This window comes from Sander lucioperca, chromosome 10 (genome assembly GCF_008315115.2).
Source record: "Sander lucioperca isolate FBNREF2018 chromosome 10, SLUC_FBN_1.2, whole genome shotgun sequence".
In the NCBI taxonomy this organism is placed as follows: Eukaryota; Metazoa; Chordata; class Actinopteri; order Perciformes; family Percidae; genus Sander; species Sander lucioperca.
In genome coordinates, this window is record NC_050182.1 from 29,232,684 (window position 1) to 29,250,842 (window position 18,159).

General features: G+C 36.7%; 3 protein-coding genes and 1 long non-coding RNA gene across 7 annotated transcripts; 3 read left to right on the forward strand and 1 right to left on the reverse strand.

Moving 5' to 3' along the window:
• The first annotated feature begins 75 nt into the window (after window positions 1-75).
• On the forward strand, window positions 76-3,328 carry LOC116049329 (myelin-associated glycoprotein-like). The gene is made up of 9 exons (XM_036006250.1): window positions 76-298; window positions 393-764; window positions 955-987; window positions 1,146-1,175; window positions 1,281-1,410; window positions 1,830-1,904; window positions 2,141-2,222; window positions 2,326-2,414; window positions 2,507-3,328. The coding sequence occupies exons 1-8, from the start codon at window positions 202-204 to the stop codon at window positions 2,398-2,400; spliced, it is 894 nt and encodes a 297-aa protein (XP_035862143.1). The 5' UTR covers window positions 76-201; the 3' UTR covers window positions 2,401-2,414; window positions 2,507-3,328.
• Window positions 3,329-3,735: 407 nt separating this feature from the next.
• LOC116049328 (myelin-associated glycoprotein-like) lies at window positions 3,736-5,535 on the forward strand. 2 transcript variants are annotated; one of them, XM_031298880.2, is made up of 4 exons: window positions 3,736-3,986; window positions 4,101-4,142; window positions 4,224-4,601; window positions 4,717-5,535. In XM_031298880.2, exons 2-4 carry the CDS (start codon window positions 4,103-4,105, stop codon window positions 4,992-4,994), a joined length of 696 nt encoding a protein of 231 aa, XP_031154740.1. In that variant the 5' UTR covers window positions 3,736-3,986; window positions 4,101-4,102; the 3' UTR covers window positions 4,995-5,535. The 2 variants fall into 2 exon arrangements, with proteins under 2 accessions (XP_031154740.1, XP_031154741.1); XM_031298881.2 differs by having other exon boundaries at window positions 3,888-4,001.
• A 2,648-nt stretch (window positions 5,536-8,183) lies between these two features.
• On the forward strand, window positions 8,184-10,455 carry LOC118496070. Its single transcript, XR_004898547.1, has 2 exons — window positions 8,184-8,868; window positions 9,999-10,455. It is a non-coding gene; the product is annotated as an uncharacterized LOC118496070 (long non-coding RNA).
• Window positions 10,456-10,891: 436 nt separating this feature from the next.
• On the reverse strand, window positions 10,892-18,159 carry LOC116049327 (myelin-associated glycoprotein-like). 3 transcript variants are annotated; one of them, XM_031298878.1, is made up of 10 exons: window positions 18,000-18,159; window positions 15,081-15,150; window positions 14,545-14,904; window positions 13,522-13,812; window positions 12,398-12,649; window positions 12,031-12,288; window positions 11,822-11,912; window positions 11,575-11,667; window positions 11,405-11,477; window positions 10,892-11,326 (listed from the first exon to the last, which is right to left on the reverse strand). In XM_031298878.1, exons 2-10 carry the CDS (start codon window positions 15,127-15,129, stop codon window positions 11,291-11,293), a joined length of 1,503 nt encoding a protein of 500 aa, XP_031154738.1. In that variant the 5' UTR covers window positions 15,130-15,150; window positions 18,000-18,159; the 3' UTR covers window positions 10,892-11,290. The 3 variants fall into 3 exon arrangements, with proteins under 3 accessions (XP_031154738.1, XP_031154739.1, XP_031154737.1); XM_031298879.2 differs by lacking the exon at window positions 18,000-18,159 and having other exon boundaries at window positions 11,575-11,664; window positions 15,081-15,252; XM_031298877.2 differs by lacking the exon at window positions 18,000-18,159 and having other exon boundaries at window positions 15,081-15,248.

Sequence of the window (18,159 nt, forward strand, 5' to 3'; positions counted from 1 at the left end):
ACAATTTCACATCAATGTTAAGATGTAATACATATTGACAAAGCACAACGAAGCCCTACAAGCTCTTCTGGGTCTCTCTCACAGTGAGTATTGCATTTACGCAGAATACAGGCAGTTTAATTCTAGAACTTTGTAGCATGTAGGCTCCCAGGTGCTATAGATATTGCTGTAAAACTGAGTTCACTCACTGAGTTCAGGATTATGTCGGTTAACCTCAAAGTGTCTTTCTTGGATCAGATGAAGCTGTCAGGCCTGATTGATCTTAGTCTCATATTTATCCTGGTCTCTAATTCAAAAGGTGGGTGACATAATAAGTTGTTTTGTGTTTGGAATTTTATCTCATGAAGTATGCACTTAAATAAATATGAATTCTGTTTTGGTTTTAAACACAGGTCAAAACTGGACTGTTAGTGTCAACAAAATGTTTAATGAAACATTGGGTTCAAACGTGACCATACCATGTTCCTTTACCTATCCATTCAAACACCACACTGAAAAGGTTCAAGTTTACTGGAAAAAGCTTGGGGAAAGAAATACCCTTAATACCTTCGACAAAGACCGAAATGCATTTGTTTTTCACCCAAATGACACATTTGTGCTTGAGAAGTACAGAGGAAAGACCAAACTCACTGGAAATAAAGCCAAAGGTGACTGCACCCTCAAGATCTTTAATGTCTCGGAGTATGAGCCAAATATCTATGTGAGAGTTATTGCAAAGGACAATTACAGTTTCACGGCTGATATTGTCACCATTTATGTGTCTGGTAAGAATTTCAATGAAACATTTATAGATAAACAAATAAATAAATACACACACACATACATATATATATATATATATATATATATATATATATATATATATATATATATATATATATATATATACACACACACACACATTTGTTTGAGTAAAGGGAAATTTATATAATACCTTACATGTTTCTCCCACAGCGCCAGGTGATAAACCAATCAGTCTTAAGCCAGGTACAGTATATCCTCTCAGTTTGTATTATCTTATTCATGTTGATTCTGTACTCCTCAATTTGCTTATTGGCTGCATATTATTTCTCCATTCATTATAACAAAAGACTAGGGTAAAATAGAATTCAAATGTAAACTTCTTTTTTTTTTTTTTATACCAGAACCATTACCCAACTTTGAAACAACAACAAGTGAGTTTACACATTTAGATTCTTAGGACAGTTTCAGACTAACATTTAATATGTAAACATCTGTAATTAATTTTCCTTCATTGAAAACATCCCTGTTCACAACAGACATGGCAGTTTTCTCCACAGTGGGTACGACCAGGGAGGCTTCACTGTATACGGCTATCTTTGTTCCAGTCGCTGCACTTCTGATCATTATTGTTGTCGCTGCAATCGTCGTTTGCATAAAAAAAAGAAGGTAACTTCACTTTATCTCGGTTGTAATTTCTTTGTTTCATGACTGATCCTTGTGTTTTTCTTATGTGAAGCATGTGCAGTCCCACACAACAAAAAGGTGTTTTGCTTCTTGTCACTTCACTTGAATGTTTGATGTTCGCTGTGCAGAAGGATGTATGTGCAGTTTGACATTAGAAGGTTGTTTCTACGTTCATCTGCTGAAGGGAAAAATTTCTCTTTACTCACCTTAAATGTGAGCTTAAGGCATGTACATATATGATTTGTTTGATGTGCAAAAGGAGGAATATATGTAATTTAAAGAGGTATTTTTCTTTCATGTAAAATTCATGGAGGGGGTCTTTAAATGGGTAAGTTTTGTAAAATAAAATATCTTTATGATAAATAGATGATAGATTGATATCTTCTAACCTATTTTCACAGGTCACAATCTTTTACCAGGGAGGAATCTGGATATTATGCAAATGTTAGCCGAGCATCATCAAACCAAGCCAAAAGGTTTGTTTCATGGTATGATTGTGAAATCAAATTAGAATTGGGATACTATTGTTTCAGTGTCTATATGCATGAGCAATACAAGAAACAAAGTTTAATACTAGACTCATAAAGACGTTTGACTCTAGACAAAAAAAAAGATTCCATCAGATATGTGCATGTGAATTGCAGACACAATGACACGTCTGATGCCTGTTTATTTGAATAAGAATCCGAACAAGTCTCTTTTGTCTTTTCAGAGAAGCATCTTGCGTAACACAAGACAACAATAAACTTTCTGAACTGAAGGCCATTGATGAACCTGTCTACATCAACATTGAGGTACAATACCCCCACTCAGTTGGGTTTTATTATACTAAGAAGATGGCCTAAATCTAAAACTCCACAGAATACCTTCAATGTAACCAGACTTCTGTCTTTGCAGGCCATACCAGGTCAGATGGATCGAAGTATGGAACACACAGACAATATATATGGAAACGTGGATTATGAAAAATAGCAGAAAAGCTGCATCTCGCTGGGGTTTTGCAGAATTTTCTGGTATGGACGCTCTTATTTTTAATTTTTTTTAATCTCTTTTTCAAGCATAAATACAAACACATAAACACAAAAAGAGAACAAACGAATAAGAACTTAAAATCAAGCAATGGGGGCTTATATTTCAAAAGAGAAATAAAAAAGGTAGAGCTGGGAGTCAAACTTACCTGCTCCATGGCCCATATTAAAGGCTAGCAATGTCCCCATGTAGCTGTGAGCATAACAATGTCATTTTTTTTAATCTAAGCCTATTGCCTTACCTTACATGACATAGGATCCTCTGGTTGTTTTTTATTGTTTATATGTTGCAGTACAATCGACCCTGAGGCTCAGAGCTGTTAGCCTGCCAATGTTAGTGCTGAACTGCACCACTGATTGATGCAGGAAATGATACCAAGCATTTAGCACATCTGTTTATCAAGTTGTTTGTAACATCTCCTGACTGGAGTTTTGTTTTTTGTGTGGAATCGATTCATGTTAACTTCTATGTACAACTTCAACAAACTTTGGGTTCAGTGGAATGACACATTACGTTTTCTAGTCTTTCTCAACATGTTTGCCAATTCACTTCTGTGCTGGAGCTGAAACTTCTCTTTTCTTTTCTGATTCAGTTTTCTATTTAGACATTAAGTTATTACTTGTGATGTGACATTAAATGTAAGGACTGCACCAAACAATACATGGAGCTCATTGCTTGTCCACAGCGATCTACATAGCCTACTTTTCTTCTGCAGCACTGTGGTCTATAAAACTGAACTAATAGCAGCCAACTGTTATTCTTGGTTCCTGATGTAAAGCACGTTGGATACCTGCTGGTTGCTGTAAAGTGCTATAAAAATAAATATTGATTGAACTGGATAAACAAATAAAGAGGATGTTATTGAAACTGTCTATTGAAACTTGAAAATGTTGCCACTGTCTCCTTTTTTCTGCTTCCGTGTTATGTAATTTCGTCTCTGTGAGGTTTAGCCCTCATTTGACTGACATGACATGGAAATATGCCTGAACAGCAAAGCTGTGAAATTTAGGAGTTGATTTCCTCAAAAGGAAATGTGGTTAACTTTGGCGTTTCCCTTAAAAACACAGACTGATAAAAAGCTAATTTTACATGTGGTAATATATAAATACATCTTGTAACTCATCTATAAACTCCTCACAAGTTTTCTATATTACACACTGGGTTGGACGTCATTAGTGTTTTTATCATCTTCAATGAGACAAACTGCAGCATTACGGGAACATTGTGTTCTCTGGAATTTCTTTCTTTATTAATTTATTGGTGAAAAAAGTAACAGAACACGTTAAACAGAATACAAACAACAAGAAAGTAATCACATATTGCAACAACATCCGTCTACTAGGCTTCTGCTGTAGCTGTTTCAACACTGACCCCCCATTATGAGCTCAACGCTTTGTAAAACATTTAGTAACAATTGCAATTTTAAAGAGTGAACATAGACTATAAATATGACATCCAAAGACACAGCACAAATCTCACAAGCACTGTTAGTGAAGGCATATTCAAACAGACGTTAAAAGGATTCAGAGGTAAGTAAATAATTGGTATGTGTGCAAAACTACACCAACAGACACACAGTGCAGTTTAAGAAGTAATTCATTGCCTTTATGCTTTGTACACTTTCAATTTCTCTTTCTTGCCAGTGATGGAGCTGAAGTTGTGGTTTTCCTTTCTGCTGTTAAATGGTGAGTCTAAATTAAAATGAACTTGCATAAAATACTTCCTCTTACACATAAAGATACATCCATATTCTCTCTTGTTTTCAGTGATCTATGATGTCCAGTCCCAATCTGCCAGCAAATGGATAGCAAACATGCCGACAAATATTCCTGTCCTGCAGGGCTCCTGTGTGGTTATTCCCTGCATCTACACTTACCCCAAGCCCACATCAAAGCGGATCCTGAACAGGTGGAAAGGATTCTGGATGAAAGGGAAAACTATCGTCTCAACCAATATCCCCAAATGGAAACTGACTGAAGAGTACAAAAAACGAACCCAGTTTTTAGGAAAACTGCAGGGACGCAACTGCACCATGCTGCTGGATGCTGTCAGGCCGACTGATGTTGGCCCTTTCTACTTCAGGATTGAAATGCCACAATACAAAAGCTTCTCCTACCCAAACACAGTGACCATTGATGTTAAAAGTGAGTATCATAGATTATTTTAATAATTTTTAAGGAAAGAAATGAACATTCTTTGTTATTAATATTTGTATCATTGTGTTATGAGTCATGTTGGTATTATATTTGAACTCCCTAGGCAACCCAGAGCCTCCATCTATGTCTGTGAGGGTATATGATAAAGTAACTGCCTCCTGCTCTGTGACTCACTCCTGCCCAACGATTCTCCCTCGATTCTCCTGGAGTCATCCTGGAAGCGTCTCTAGCCGATCAAAGAAGCTGAATACATGGCAGTGGGAAACAGAATCAACCCTGACCTTTGTCCCTCAAACCACTGACTCCAACATGCCTTTAAGCTGCACAGTGCTGTACAGAGGAGGGAAGCGGGCGAAGAGCTCCATAATTATCTCCATATGACGTGAGCTCAGTGCATGACCTAAATATCACCTTTTGTTCTGAACGGTAAATTACTTAATGTCACATGTATCACGACATTTTAAATCTGTAGTTCACTGTTTATGTTTCATATTAATGTTTAATATGTTTGTTAGTTTATGTATGCACCAATCACCAAGGCAAAATTCCACATAAGTGTAATTTATTGTGGCAATAAACCCTGTTCCTATTTTCGGATTTCTGATAATGCCTTACACCTGCTACATTTGTTCAAGTTTACTCTCCATACAGATGTTGATAAGTGAAAGGGAAATGTATGTCTACACTGGGAATTATGAGACACAATCAGTTAGTTAATTGACATGTCACTGCACACTGTAATGTAATTTGAAGGAGCAGAAATGACATAGCCTGATATCTTTGATCAGTGTCACTCTCGTGATCAGTTTTTTACCAGTGCACATCTGGTGGGTTTACTTCAGAAATGCTTCACTGTTGGTTTAAGCCTTCTGTCAATATGATTTATTGTGTCTGATTAACATTAAATATCATTTCAATGTCACTTTATGTGTGTGTTTACGGTTTTTAATGTATGTGATTGTGTAAAAACGGGAGGGCAAGATGGGGAAAGATGCCCCTCTTAAGAACATTGTTTAGAGTTCAGAGTTAAGAGTTCTTTATTGTCTCTCAAGTAGAAATTTGATCTGCAATTGGCGGTACAAAAACCAACCACAAAACTATATATATATTTTTTAAACACAATAGACAAGGCATGAAACATTTTAGCAGCACACAACCAACAGATTGATTAAGAAAAATTTCATCACTTAAAAGTACAAATAAAATCACTTGTGATTGTCTGGAAATGTGACTTCTAAAAGTGTCACTGAGAAAGCTTAAAGTGACACTAATAAAAACTGTGCATTCAAGAGATGATAAAATAAATAAATAAAAAAAAGCTTTAATTGCACAAGGGATAAAAGAACATTTGTACCTGTCTGTTTTTGCCTATCTCTGCCCAGAGGGAAGAGGAATGAATTCCTCCAAGAGTCGGTGGTCAGAGCTTGACAAGATTGATTGTGCCTTCTGCTAAACTTGTCTGTCAAATGTCTTTGTGAGAGAGAGAGCTGCTGTATGACAATTATCTAGCTGGCCTCTGTAACAATTTTGGACAGACGACTTTTGTTTTGTATTGTAAGGTTCCCATAGAATGAAATCAAACAAAAAGTGAAAATGGACTCAGTATAAGATCTGTAGAATAAAACCATATGCTTAATGTTATAATAATAATAATAATAATAATAATAATACATTTCATGTATAACACACTTTACATTAAAACACATCTCAAAGTGCTACAGGGTAAAAGCATCAATATAAAAGACAGATAAAAGCATAAAAACGGGAGAATAAAAGCAGCAACCAGCAATTAATTTAAAGTCATAGGTCTCAGTATCAGTATCAGTCACCTAATAACAACACATCCTGCACAAGTCACACTTTTCAAATGTCCTCTTTAGCTGTATATATTTGTATGTATGAACACATGCACCCTCACAGATTGAAAGTAATTTCAATATGATTGTGTATAAATCAACACAGTTTTGGGGGTGGGGTTATATGAAATAAATGTAGTTATAAAAAAGCTTGTTTATTGTATGATTGATATTTTTTGTTTTAAATGTATAGGCTACTAGAACAAAAATGTTTTAACGGCCAAGTAATTTAAATATTAGGGCACCCATATGGTTGAAATTTCAAAGGAATAAAGAAAACAAATGTATAATATGTATATTTTCAGCCTCTATAGGGTTGTTAATGATGAATACTGTTTCTCCCAAAGATAATTTGTGTTCAAGTTGATGATCATTTGAGGTCTGAGGCTTGTGAGGTTAGAACGGGGCAGTGTTTGGTGTGTGTCTGTTTGAAATGTGTTGACCATTTCTGTACTAACAGCTGAGATAGTGACAAGCTTCCTCTTTGCCTTCCTGTCAATTTACCATTAACACACTTTCAAGCCACAGATTTTTCCACATTGACCTGAGCGCCCACAAAATATTTTAACTTTGTCAGATTGTTATAGTTGATACATGAGTAAATACAATCTGTGTGGGTGTATGTGTTCATACATGCAAATATATACAGCTAAAGAGGAAATGTAAAAGGTGTGACTTGTGCAGGTGTGTTTTTATTAGGCGACTGATACTGTATACAAATTAAGAGTTGTCAAACATGTATGTAACACGGATATGTCAAGACTGAGCTAATTGCAGAAATTGTGAGACACAACCCAGGAATGGTTTATAAAACATGAACTTGCTTGGTTCCTAATATATTTTTATGGAGAAAATTGTGCCTGTTATAAGTCATGATAGCATTTTCCTCACCAGCGTTGGAGAGATTGTGGACATACTGTCTGGTCACAAGCTTTAAAGCAGCAGCATTTGTTGGGACCAGAAAGACAATACAGCTGCATCGTTACTAGTTGTTTGGTGTCTCTTTCAGGCTGGGTTTCCTGGTCCTAGGAGAGATGGGGACCTTAAACATGTCTGTGTCCAGGAGCCAATTTCCCATGGCTTTAAGTTTAGGCTATTTGGAGTTACAAATAGCAGCTATTTATTTATATTATTTCATATTGCTATATTAAAGTTGTTTATTTGGCCTTTAATTAATACACTGAATATGTTCCCATTGATAATGTAAAGTTTATTATTGCTCAGAACGAGGGATTTAATGTCTTAACCAATATTATTCATTTTATAAATGTGGCCCCGTGCTCAGTGTGAACTACAATTGATGTTAACCTTTTAATGGTAACTATGATCTTTCCCTAACCTTAACCAAGCATGATTCTAGTTAGTGAACTTTAACCATACCATATTTCCCTAGCTTTACCATGGTTATCAGATATTGTAGGTATTGTAAAAAGTGAGAATTTAAAAACACTGGCATTGAACATTCAGAAAAAACAAAACAATGTGGGGTTTTGCAGAATTGTGTATCAACGTTGTTGTTTTTTTTCTTCTTAAATCTCTTTTTCAAGGGAAACCTGGCCAAGCAGCATAAATACAGACACAAAAAGAGACCAAATGAATTGGAACTTGAATTCAAGCAATGGAACATTTAAAAAGAGAAATAAAAGAGGTAGAGCTGGGAGCCCAACTTACCTGCTACATGGCCTGGTGAGCATAACAATTTTATAACCAAAAGGGATGATTGCAAACCTAATAAAACATAACTTTTTTTTTTTTTTATTTAATTTAGGACAATTGCCTTACATGATATAGGATTCTCATGTTGTTTTTCATGGTTGTGTTTTTTTATTGTTTATATGTTGCAGTACAATAAACCCTGAGGCTCAGAGCTGTTAGCCTGCCAATGTTAGTGCTGAACTGCACCACTGAGTAATACAAGAAATCATAACAAGCATTTAGCACAGTTTGAGCATGTTTCTTTTTTTTTTTTTTTTAACTCTTTTTATGTTTTGTTTTCTGTGGAATCGATTCATGTAATCTATGTACCACTTCTCTTGACAAAGATCGGGTTCAGTGAAATGATACATCATATTTACTCTTTCTCAACATGTTTGCCAATGCACTTCCTGTTCCATCTGTGCTGGAGCGGAAACTTCTCTTTTCTTTTCTAATTCAGTTTCCTATTTAGAGATGAAGTTATTACTTATAGTGCGACATCAAATGTAAGGACTGTACCAAACAATACATGGAGGTCATTGCTTGTCCACAGTGATCTAAATGTTAGAGAAGGATGTTAGTGAAGCTAACCACAGTCTACTTTTTCTGCTTCTATTTTGGTGAGCAATAGCTTGGTTGTATCCACGTCCTGCATACTTGGCTCTGCCTTAACATCATAGTGGAGAGTCTGTTGTCCTCCCAGGGTTTGTCTCTTAGACTATTTCCAACTGTGGAGTTAGTTTTTCATGCATCTCTATACTGTAATTTCTCTTATGTGACAGACCAAAGTAAAAGAATGCTTATCTATACTTTATAACAATATTTTACACTACTTTATGCTGCTCTTAGAGTTGCGTGATGTAATATTTGTATTCTTAAATGTTACCTGCTAACTTAGAGAGGGGGATTATATTCATATAGGTGCATTTCTGTATCTTTTCAGTTTAGAAATGTATTAGAGTTGCAACCAAATTAGCACTAATACGTTTATCACCTATTAAAAATATAGAATATGTCATTTCTTCTCTGTGAGGATTTGCCCTCATTTGACTGACATGACATGGAAATATGCCTGAACAGCAAAGCTGTGACATTTAGGAATGCAAATTTCCACAGTGTTGATTTCCTCAAAAGGAAATGTGGTTAACTTTGGTATTTCCCTTAAAAACACAGACTGATGAAAAGCTAATTTTACATGTGGTAATATATAAATACATCTTGTAACTCATCTATAAACTCCTCACAAGTTTTCTATATTACACACTGGGTTGGACGTCATTAGTAGACTCAAGGGCCTTAAGAATAAAAAATGTGTATTGACAGCATGTGATGGTCTTTAAAACAACAACAGTCCTTTGTTGACTCATCTTTTTATCTCGTGTTTTTATCATCTTCAATGAGACAAACTGCAGCATTACGGGAACATTGTGTTCTCTGGAATTTCTTTCTGTATTCATTTATTGGTGAAAAAAGTAACAGAACATGTTAAACAGAGGACAAACAACAAGAAAGTAATCACATATTGCAACAACATCCGTCTCCTAGGCTTCTGCTGTAGCTGTTTAAACACTGACCCCCCATTATGAGCTCAACGCTTTGTAAAACATTTAGTAACAATTGCAATTTTCAAGGGTGAATATAGACTATGAATATGACAACCAAAGACACAGCACAAATCTCACAAGCACTGTTAGTGAAGGCATATTCAAACAGTTAAAAGATTCAGAGGTGAGTAAATGAATGGTATGTGTGCAAAAATAATACAACAGTTATACAGTTTAAGATGTAATTCATTGTCTTGCTTTTTACACTTTAAATTTCTCTTTCTCACCAGTGATGGAGCTGAAGTTGTGGTTTTCCTTTTTGCTCTTAAATGGTGAGTCTTAAATTAAAATGGTGTTACATAAAATACTTCATCTTACACTTGTTTTCAGTGATCCATGATATCCAATCCTAATCTGCTAGCCAATGGACGGCAAATATGCCAACAAATATTCAGAAAAATATAAATACTGGTGGGTTTACTTCAGAAATGCTTCACTGTTGGTTTAAGGCTTCTGTCAATATGATTTATTGTGTCTGATTAACATAAATATCATTTCAATGTCACTTTATGTGTGTGTTTACGGTTTTTAATTTGTAGGATTGTGTAAACACAGGAGGGCAAGATGGGGTAAGATGACCCCCTTAAGAACATAGTACACATACGCTTGATGTTAGAATGTAATATGATTGTGTATAAACCAACACAGTTTTGGGGGGAGTGGTAATATGTAATAAATGCAGTAATTTAAAATAAAAGCCTGTGATTGTATGATTTTTGCATGTTTTTAATTTTTTTTAATTTATAGGCTACAAGAATAAAAAATGTTTTAAAGGCCAAGTCATTTAAATAGGAGGGCACCTATGAGGTTGAAATTTCAAAGGATTAAAAAAACCAACTATATAATATGTATATTAATCAGCCTCTATAGGGTTGTTAATGATGAATACCGTTTCTCCCAAAGATAATTTGTGTTCAAGTTGATGATCATTTGAGGTCTGAGGCTTGTGAGGTTAGAACGGGGCAGTGTTTGGTGTGTGTCTGTTTGAAATGTGTGACTTCTGTCAACAGCTGAGATGGCGACAAGCTTCCCCTTTGCCTTCCTGTCAATTTACCATTAACACGCTTTCAAGCAAGACAAGGGTTTTTCCACCTTGACCTGCATACATTGCACACTGCATATATTTACATTATCAGTTTGTTTTAGTTGATTAATGAATAAATACAATCTGTGAGAGTGCATGTGTTTATACAGTACATACAAATGCATATACAGCTAAAGAGGACATTTAAAAGGTGCGACTTGTGCAAGATGTGTTACTAGGTGACTAATACATTGATTTGACTGAAAATTAAAAGTTATCAAACATATATGTAACTAAAAAATGACAGCAGTTTAATGGTGATTTTTCATCATTCACATTTGTGACTGTTGATCAGACAAGCAGTCAGGGAATTATTTTCAAAAATATGTGGGAATTACAGGGGAAAAACAGCACTTATATACAGAATAAAACATATTTTTTGTACAACTTTCTTGACCCACATCAGATGGAGCTGTTCCTCAAATGAGTTGAACAATGTTACATATTGGCATATATTGCTTCATCACAGTCAGTCTGTATAGGGAACAAGATTAACTCACTCTCTTCTCTCATGTAAGGAAATAATAAAGGAATGAAGAAAAATGTACATACCTCCATGTTGCCATACACATGATCATCGATGTAAATGCCGGAGCACTGTACATCATCATAGCACCTTTCTTTTCTGAGGACAGAATGCAGATGTTTTTTTCACATTTATTATGCAAGGTTTCACTTTTGACATTGACATGTTTGTTTAAACTGAGGTAAATGACTAAAACCTTTTTGTTGCAGCATACTGAGGGAGCACCACATCTTTATCTGTTTTCAGTGAGCTCATGCGAGGTGTTGGTGCATCCTTAGACCTCCCCCTGCTGGCAGAATAATGGTGTTTAGTTTAAGAACCTCAAACCCAACGATATATGTATGTTTCTGGTGTCTGTGGTGGTATTTTTTTTAAATGTACACATCTTTTAAATGTCTAACAGCAATCACATTTCAATGCTTTATTTGAAAAACATAACTTACCATTTTTTAACAACTATCACTGTTATTAAAAGCATCACCAAAATCCCGCCTGCTCCAGAAGCGATGATAATGTAAAGATTCTGCATCTTACCTGTCCAAACAGAAACCATGTAGTGTAATTTTACTCTTTCTCAATACAAAGTTCATTCCTTCAGTCTTCAGGCGAATGTAATGCGCTTCTGAAAATAAAAAAATAAAAAAGTCCTTACTGTTAGGTAAAGGGAGTGTGAGGTTGGCATTGCCCAGGGTGTTGTTTGCCAGACAGTAGACAGCCTCAGAAGATCCAAACTTTGCCCACAGAGTCCCAATGGTAACAAAGCCATGTTTCTCTACCTCGGTGCTTGGCAGGACTCTGTCAGAAAGCACAAAATAGACCATGCTGGGAGGCTTGGACTCTGCAATGCACACACACTTTACCATATCTGTCTCTGAGGAGCAGGAAGAAGCCATCTTAATCTCAGGGGCATCTGTAAGCACAAGGAATGGAGTTATGAGTTAGTCCTCCTTTATTATATTAATTTTTATATATGTGTTTAAATGAAAACTCTCTCCTTATTTTTACACTTGTTTACTTACATAACACATTAAGCTGCACAGGGGTTGAATTGCCTCGTCCTACTGCATTGATGACAGTACAGTACAGAGCTCCTGTGTGTCTGGAGACATTTGGCAGCATGTAGACATTTCCTTGATGCAGCTGAGCACCAGTTTCATTATGCCACTGATAGCTGCTGGCACGGGGGTGAGCATCACTGGAGCATCTCAGCTGCACAGCTTCTCCCTCCTTTACATCTGACTTATGCTCAACTGTCACATTTACTGGGGCATCTGCATGGAAACATACAATTAACCCTTCATGATACCATGGTGGAGTATATTTTGTAGCCTACTCTTTTACAAAGTATATGCCAAAGCTGAGCTGATAATTGACTCAAAATGTCAAAATGTCAACCTCATGTGGGTGCTAGAGGAAAAGTCAGGGGATCAACAAAATCAGGGATGTATCCTCTGGGTACCACCAATGTCGATTACAAAATGTCATGGCAATCCATCCACTAGTTATTGAACTATTTCAGTCTTGACCAAAGTGGTGGACAGGCAGAGCTATGCCACTATGGGTAAAAAAACAATCGGGAAGGGCCAAAATAACTTCATAAAGCCATTAAGTAGGTTTGTATGTGTCTATAGAAAATACAGAGAAGCAGACTTAATGTGCTGTCTTTCATGCAGCCAGCTAATCCAATATATAGTAAGAGAAAACATAATGCTCTTTTTACATTGCAGATTCCTGATGACTTTAATCCTCTGACAGTGACTAAATCTGATTTAAGAAGCTTCGAAGCTACTAAATTAGAGTGTTGGTAAAAAAGCTTCCACATTGGTAAAGAAAACCCTAAATCCAGTAGGTTATGTCATCACACTAACATTTCTGCCCATCTTTCACTGTAGGCCTCTGTGTGGTTTGGTTTCAAATTTTGATCTTTATTCCCTTTATTTCCTTGCCCCGATTCGTTCTAATTCTTTAACAATTTTCATATTCCTTCAAATGTTTTTCATCATCTTTTTGTAGCTGTGAAGCCTGTTGTAACCCTGGTTTTAAAAAGTGCTATATACTGTATAATAATAGTATCACGTACTTACCAAGTTACAGTGTTTAAAGCATCAGCTTTTATTATGGCCACACTGCCATATACACTTACATTTTACTTTGAGGTCTCTGGATGTTTTTTGATGCTGCCCTCCCTTGTATGTTACAGTGCAATGTAAAGGCTTGTTGTGATCAGCGCGGGTAGCTTGAAAGTTCAGGGTAGATGTCGCTCTCCACTGGCCATCGTCAAGCTGCTGTGGTTGTAAATGTATGTCTCCAGTGTGACTCCAGGTGAAGACAGGAGGAGAGGTGGGGCAGGAGTGAGACACTGAGCAAGATGCAGACACCTTCTCACCTTCCACTACCTCCTCTTTCACAGAGAACTGGATGGGATTTGGTACACCTGTAACAACAAGAAAGATCATGATAGGCAAATGCAAAGATCATAAGGCTACTATTACAAATAAGGATGATAACGTTGTCTACTGGGCAATGTTGTGTATTTTGAAATGTTGTATTGGCCCTGATGGGCTTTGATATTTAAAAAAGAAAAAAAAATAATTGAAAAGGAAGGAAACTTAAAAATCCCAAATCATGAGAAATGTTGACTGAACTAACAGGATTGAACATTTAGGAATTCTCAAAATGGGCATTTGGCCTCCATGTCATACATCTTTCTAGAGAAATGAAACTGTTTCAACTGTGTTTTGATCAAAGTTATTTAAAGTGTTACAATAACACAATTAAGGAAGTGAGAAACCAGATAGTTGTTGACTATTGAAACCTAAATGACCACTGTTACCAACTCAGTAGTATTGTCAAAAGGACTTTATTTAAAGTTATAGTTACAAACTCAGCTTTCAAAGACAACTGAAATAAACCATCAAGGTAAACACTGCTGTATAGTTAAAACATGTTCTTATTATTTCTTTGGACTCCTGACTGTTTGCACGAATATAATATTGCATATTATGTAGAAAAAATAAGTCAATAACATGAGGAAAGTAACCATTGTTGAATTTTCTCCATTTTCACTGATGCAACACTGGAATTAAAAAAAGACTTCTGAGAAAATGCAGGAATCAATGAACTGTACTGTTACAGAAGTCTGGTAAAAGGTGTTAATATTACTTACTCATTGTAATGGAGACTGTGTTCTCTTTGTAAGAAAACTTGTCATAGCCTGCCATTTCGATCCTGAAATAAAACGGCCCTTGGTCACTTTGTTGAAGGGGATCAATCTTCAATGAACAGTTCTTCTGTCTGATGTCTCCCAGCAGCTCTGTCCGACTCCGATACTGCTGCTTCACTGTTGACTTGTCTGGGTGATAGATGAGCACATGTGCCCCCTCAGCCCACATCCCAGTGAATTCAGTGACCACACTGCTTGGATCTGGGTAGTTGAACGAGCAGGGGATCACCACACAGGATCCAGGGAGACCTTTTACTGAGGACGGCACCTTAATTGTCCAAGATGAGACTTCAGTTTGAGAACCTGTAGTCAAATGCAGAGGAAAGTGTAACAAAGAGATAGTAGTGGTGAGAAGGACTTGCACAAAATAAAATACTAATGATAAAACAACAAAAAGACAAACAGCTGACTGTTTAAATTGACTTCTTGTGAGTTGAAAAGGTAAAAACTGGTTATACAGTGTATAAAATGAACCATACCCTTAGAGCAAAGGCACACAAAAAACAGAGGCCACTTGAGAGAGTCCATGTCGTCCTCTCTGGGTCAGATCTGCAAATAAAGTGACAAATATTTTCAGACTTGTCAGGTGCCGCTGTCATTTCCCTCTGATGAGAGATGACTTGTCTAGTTTCCATTCCACTTTTTATACACCACACATACACTGCCATAAACTGTGCTACACACAAAATCTGATTTTTGTCTTGTTAGACATATATTGGGGAAGTCGATTAATCATCAAGTCCCTCTTTTCAAGTATGTAAAAATACTCTATGATTAATATTACAAGAAAAAGAAAGCACATCTACTTTTTCTCCCTCATTGAGAAATGTTGGATCTGGCCTCATGCCCCGTCCAATGACCGCTGCTTGTGCTAGGTTGACCGGTGAAAGAGCAGTGTGCATCAAGATGCAGCAAGTGTAGTTAGCATTCTTATATTTGTTTATGTAGCTTGTTAACTTGTTAGCTTTTTACTGGCAGTGGGTGACACAGCTACGGTGACGCTCTCTCTGTACTGACAAGTCTGCTCTGAGCTGGAGGTTTAGGCTTAGAGGTTTCTTTTTTTAAAGATTTCTTTTGGCATTTTTAGGCCTTTATTTTTGACAGGACAGCTTAGACTTGACAGGGGAGAGAGAGGGGGAATGACACGCAGCATACGTTCGGAACCGAACCCGCGGCCGCTGCTTTGAGGACTGAGCCTCTGTATATGGGCTGGCGCTCTACCAGGTGAGCTACCTAGGCACCCAGGTTTCTTTTAGAGCTTTTGCATATTAGACAGCGATTAGCTTTCAAATCTGTGATGTACTAAATCAAGCTGGTCCGTGATATGTTTGAATCTCAGATTTTAGGGAAGTGCACGGACATCTCCCCTTTTAGTAGAGGAATGTGAAAACACCTCTCTAGTGGCAAACTAGAGTTTGTCACTATAGTGACACAGATACAAGTCAGTATACATCTTGTGCTCTGACCTATTCTCACTTAAAGGAACACAACGACTTATTGGGACTTTAGCTTATTCACCGTATCCCCCAGAGTTAGATAAGTCCATCCAGTCCTTCTCATCTCCGTGCATGTCGTAACTCTGTCTGCCGCACCCACCGCTAGCCTCGCTTAGCACAGATCCTGGAGGTAACCGGCTCCATCTAGCCTACTGCTCCCAATAAGTGACAAAATAATGCCAACATTTTCCTATTTACATGTTGTGATTTGTATAGTCACAGCGTGTACAAATAACAAGGTCACATGAAACACAGCCATATTCTAACCGTATACATACTGGGAACTATATTATCAGAAGGCGAAGCACTGCTACTTCTGCTACTTGGGCGGAGTGATTTGCTCCCAGCACCTGAGAAGCCCAGTGGTGAGGATCAGAGAGTTCACCTGGAGTTCGCTCAGAGTTGGAGTAATATCACTCCGCCCAAGTAGCAGAAGTAGTAGTGCTTCGCCTTCTGAGAATCAGTGCGTCAGGCAGAGTTATGACACGCACGGAGATGTTACGGACTTATCTAACTCTGGGAGATACGGTGAATAAGCTAAAGTCCCAAATAAGTTAGCGTGTTCCTTTAAGCTGTATACTTTTCAGGTTTTATTGTCATAAATAAATAAGAAAGGGACAAGTGTCTAATCAGCTCTTATGAATTTAATTTTGTTTTAAATCTTATCTTTGTTGTGCATCTGAGATCACGACCCTCGGCTATGTCACAACGTGTGCCAACCCAATGCTCTCACTTCCTTCTTTGGATATTTGATTTATTTTAGTAATAATGACTTCTCCAATTTTATTTTTGTAAGGCATATTTCCCACTTCATGAAGCCTAGACTCCTTGAGCTCATCGTTACTGACCGACAACCCTTGCAACATATTTTTTCATATGGAGAGCTTATTTATTTTATTTTTTATAGGTTTGATGAGCAGGGACAATGCCCACTCAAAAATATAAAAAAATGTGAAATTAGCTAAGATGCTATTTTACATCTGCTGTCCCATGACTGGTTGAAAGAGGTCAATATTTAAAAATTATATATAATACTATAAATAATACATACAGATTTAGCCCAATACAATAAAAGTTGATTATGCTAATGCTAATAAACATAAGACAAAAAAACATTTTGTCAAGATCAACAGGAGCACACACACAAGTCGAACTTTCAGACCATATAACAAACAAGGCACAATAGCATAGACATACATATTTGATAGACATACACAAACATAACATTGCTGGGACAGTAACAAGCAACAGGCATTAGCCTGACTAAACACTAATGAAACAGACAACCTCACAGGCATCGCACAAGAAGCACAGACAGGCAGAGCAGAAGAGAAGAAATGGCAGCAAGATTAGTGTCTAAATGTAATGTTGACAGTGCTGTCTTCTTGTTGGCTACTTCTATAAGTTAAATTTAAAAGAAGCAGTTTTAAAATGTCAAATGTGAATTGGTAGTAGAGTTCCACCCTCGAACAGCCATGTGTGTGAATTAACTAGTCCACTTATTGAGCTGAACAAAGACAACAATAAAACGCAACACAGAGAAGACCACGGAGTGCAATGACCCATTTTTGCACTAAAAATAAATCAAGAGGCCGAAACAGTGTTAGTTGGAAGGTTGAATGCATTTGTCCAACAACCTTTCTTAAACTGTTTTTGCTTCAAATAAATTACTTCTAAATAACATTGACAATAATGTGCTAAAATGTAAAATGATTATATGAAATCCATGTAGGCTAATACAAAGATGAAATATTTTCCTGAACAGCAAGTGCTGACTGAAAGAAATGACATGTAAACTCCTTGAAAAGTCCATAAACGTTGCAAATGATATATATCTCTTTTTTCTTTTCTTTTTTTAGATCTTAAGCTCATTTTCTAACAAGAAAATTAAACTTACTGTACCTCACACCATGTGTTTCACAGATCAGCAGAGATGTTAACACAGGATTTCCTTTGCTCATTCAGCCTACAGCTACAACGTGATGAGGTGTTGCATGTGTGACAATTGCTGAAATAGTTTTTTTCTGAAACTATAAATGTTATTTTTACGTTGGCTATATCA

What these genes read in the sequence shown, in the direction of transcription:
- LOC116049329 (XM_036006250.1), top strand. Translation starts at nt 202, where the DNA reads ATGTCGGTTAACCTCAAAGTGTCTTTCTTGGATCAGATGAAGCTGTCA. An exon ending in CAACTTTGAAACAACAACAA is followed by an intron (nt 1,176 to 1,280) that starts GTGAGTTTACAC and finishes TGTTCACAACAG; the next exon opens with ACATGGCAGTTTTCTCCACA. An exon ending in TCATCAAACCAAGCCAAAAG is followed by an intron (nt 1,905 to 2,140) that starts GTTTGTTTCATG and finishes TTGTCTTTTCAG; the next exon opens with AGAAGCATCTTGCGTAACAC.
- LOC116049328 (XM_031298880.2), top strand. Translation starts at nt 4,103, where the DNA reads ATGGAGCTGAAGTTGTGGTTTTCCTTTCTGCTGTTAAATG. An exon ending in TTCCTTTCTGCTGTTAAATG is followed by an intron (nt 4,143 to 4,223) that starts GTGAGTCTAAAT and finishes TCTTGTTTTCAG; the next exon opens with TGATCTATGATGTCCAGTCC. An exon ending in AGTGACCATTGATGTTAAAA is followed by an intron (nt 4,602 to 4,716) that starts GTGAGTATCATA and finishes TGAACTCCCTAG; the next exon opens with GCAACCCAGAGCCTCCATCT.
- LOC116049327 (XM_031298878.1), bottom strand. Translation starts at nt 15,129, where the DNA reads ATGGACTCTCTCAAGTGGCCTCTGTTTTTTGTGTGCCTTTGCTCTAAG. An exon ending in TGTGCAGCTTAATGTGTTAT is followed by an intron (nt 12,289 to 12,397) that starts GTAAGTAAACAA and finishes TTGTGCTTACAG; the next exon opens with ATGCCCCTGAGATTAAGATG. An exon ending in ATGTGTATGGCAACATGGAG is followed by an intron (nt 11,327 to 11,404) that starts GTATGTACATTT and finishes TTCCCTATACAG; the next exon opens with ACTGACTGTGATGAAGCAAT.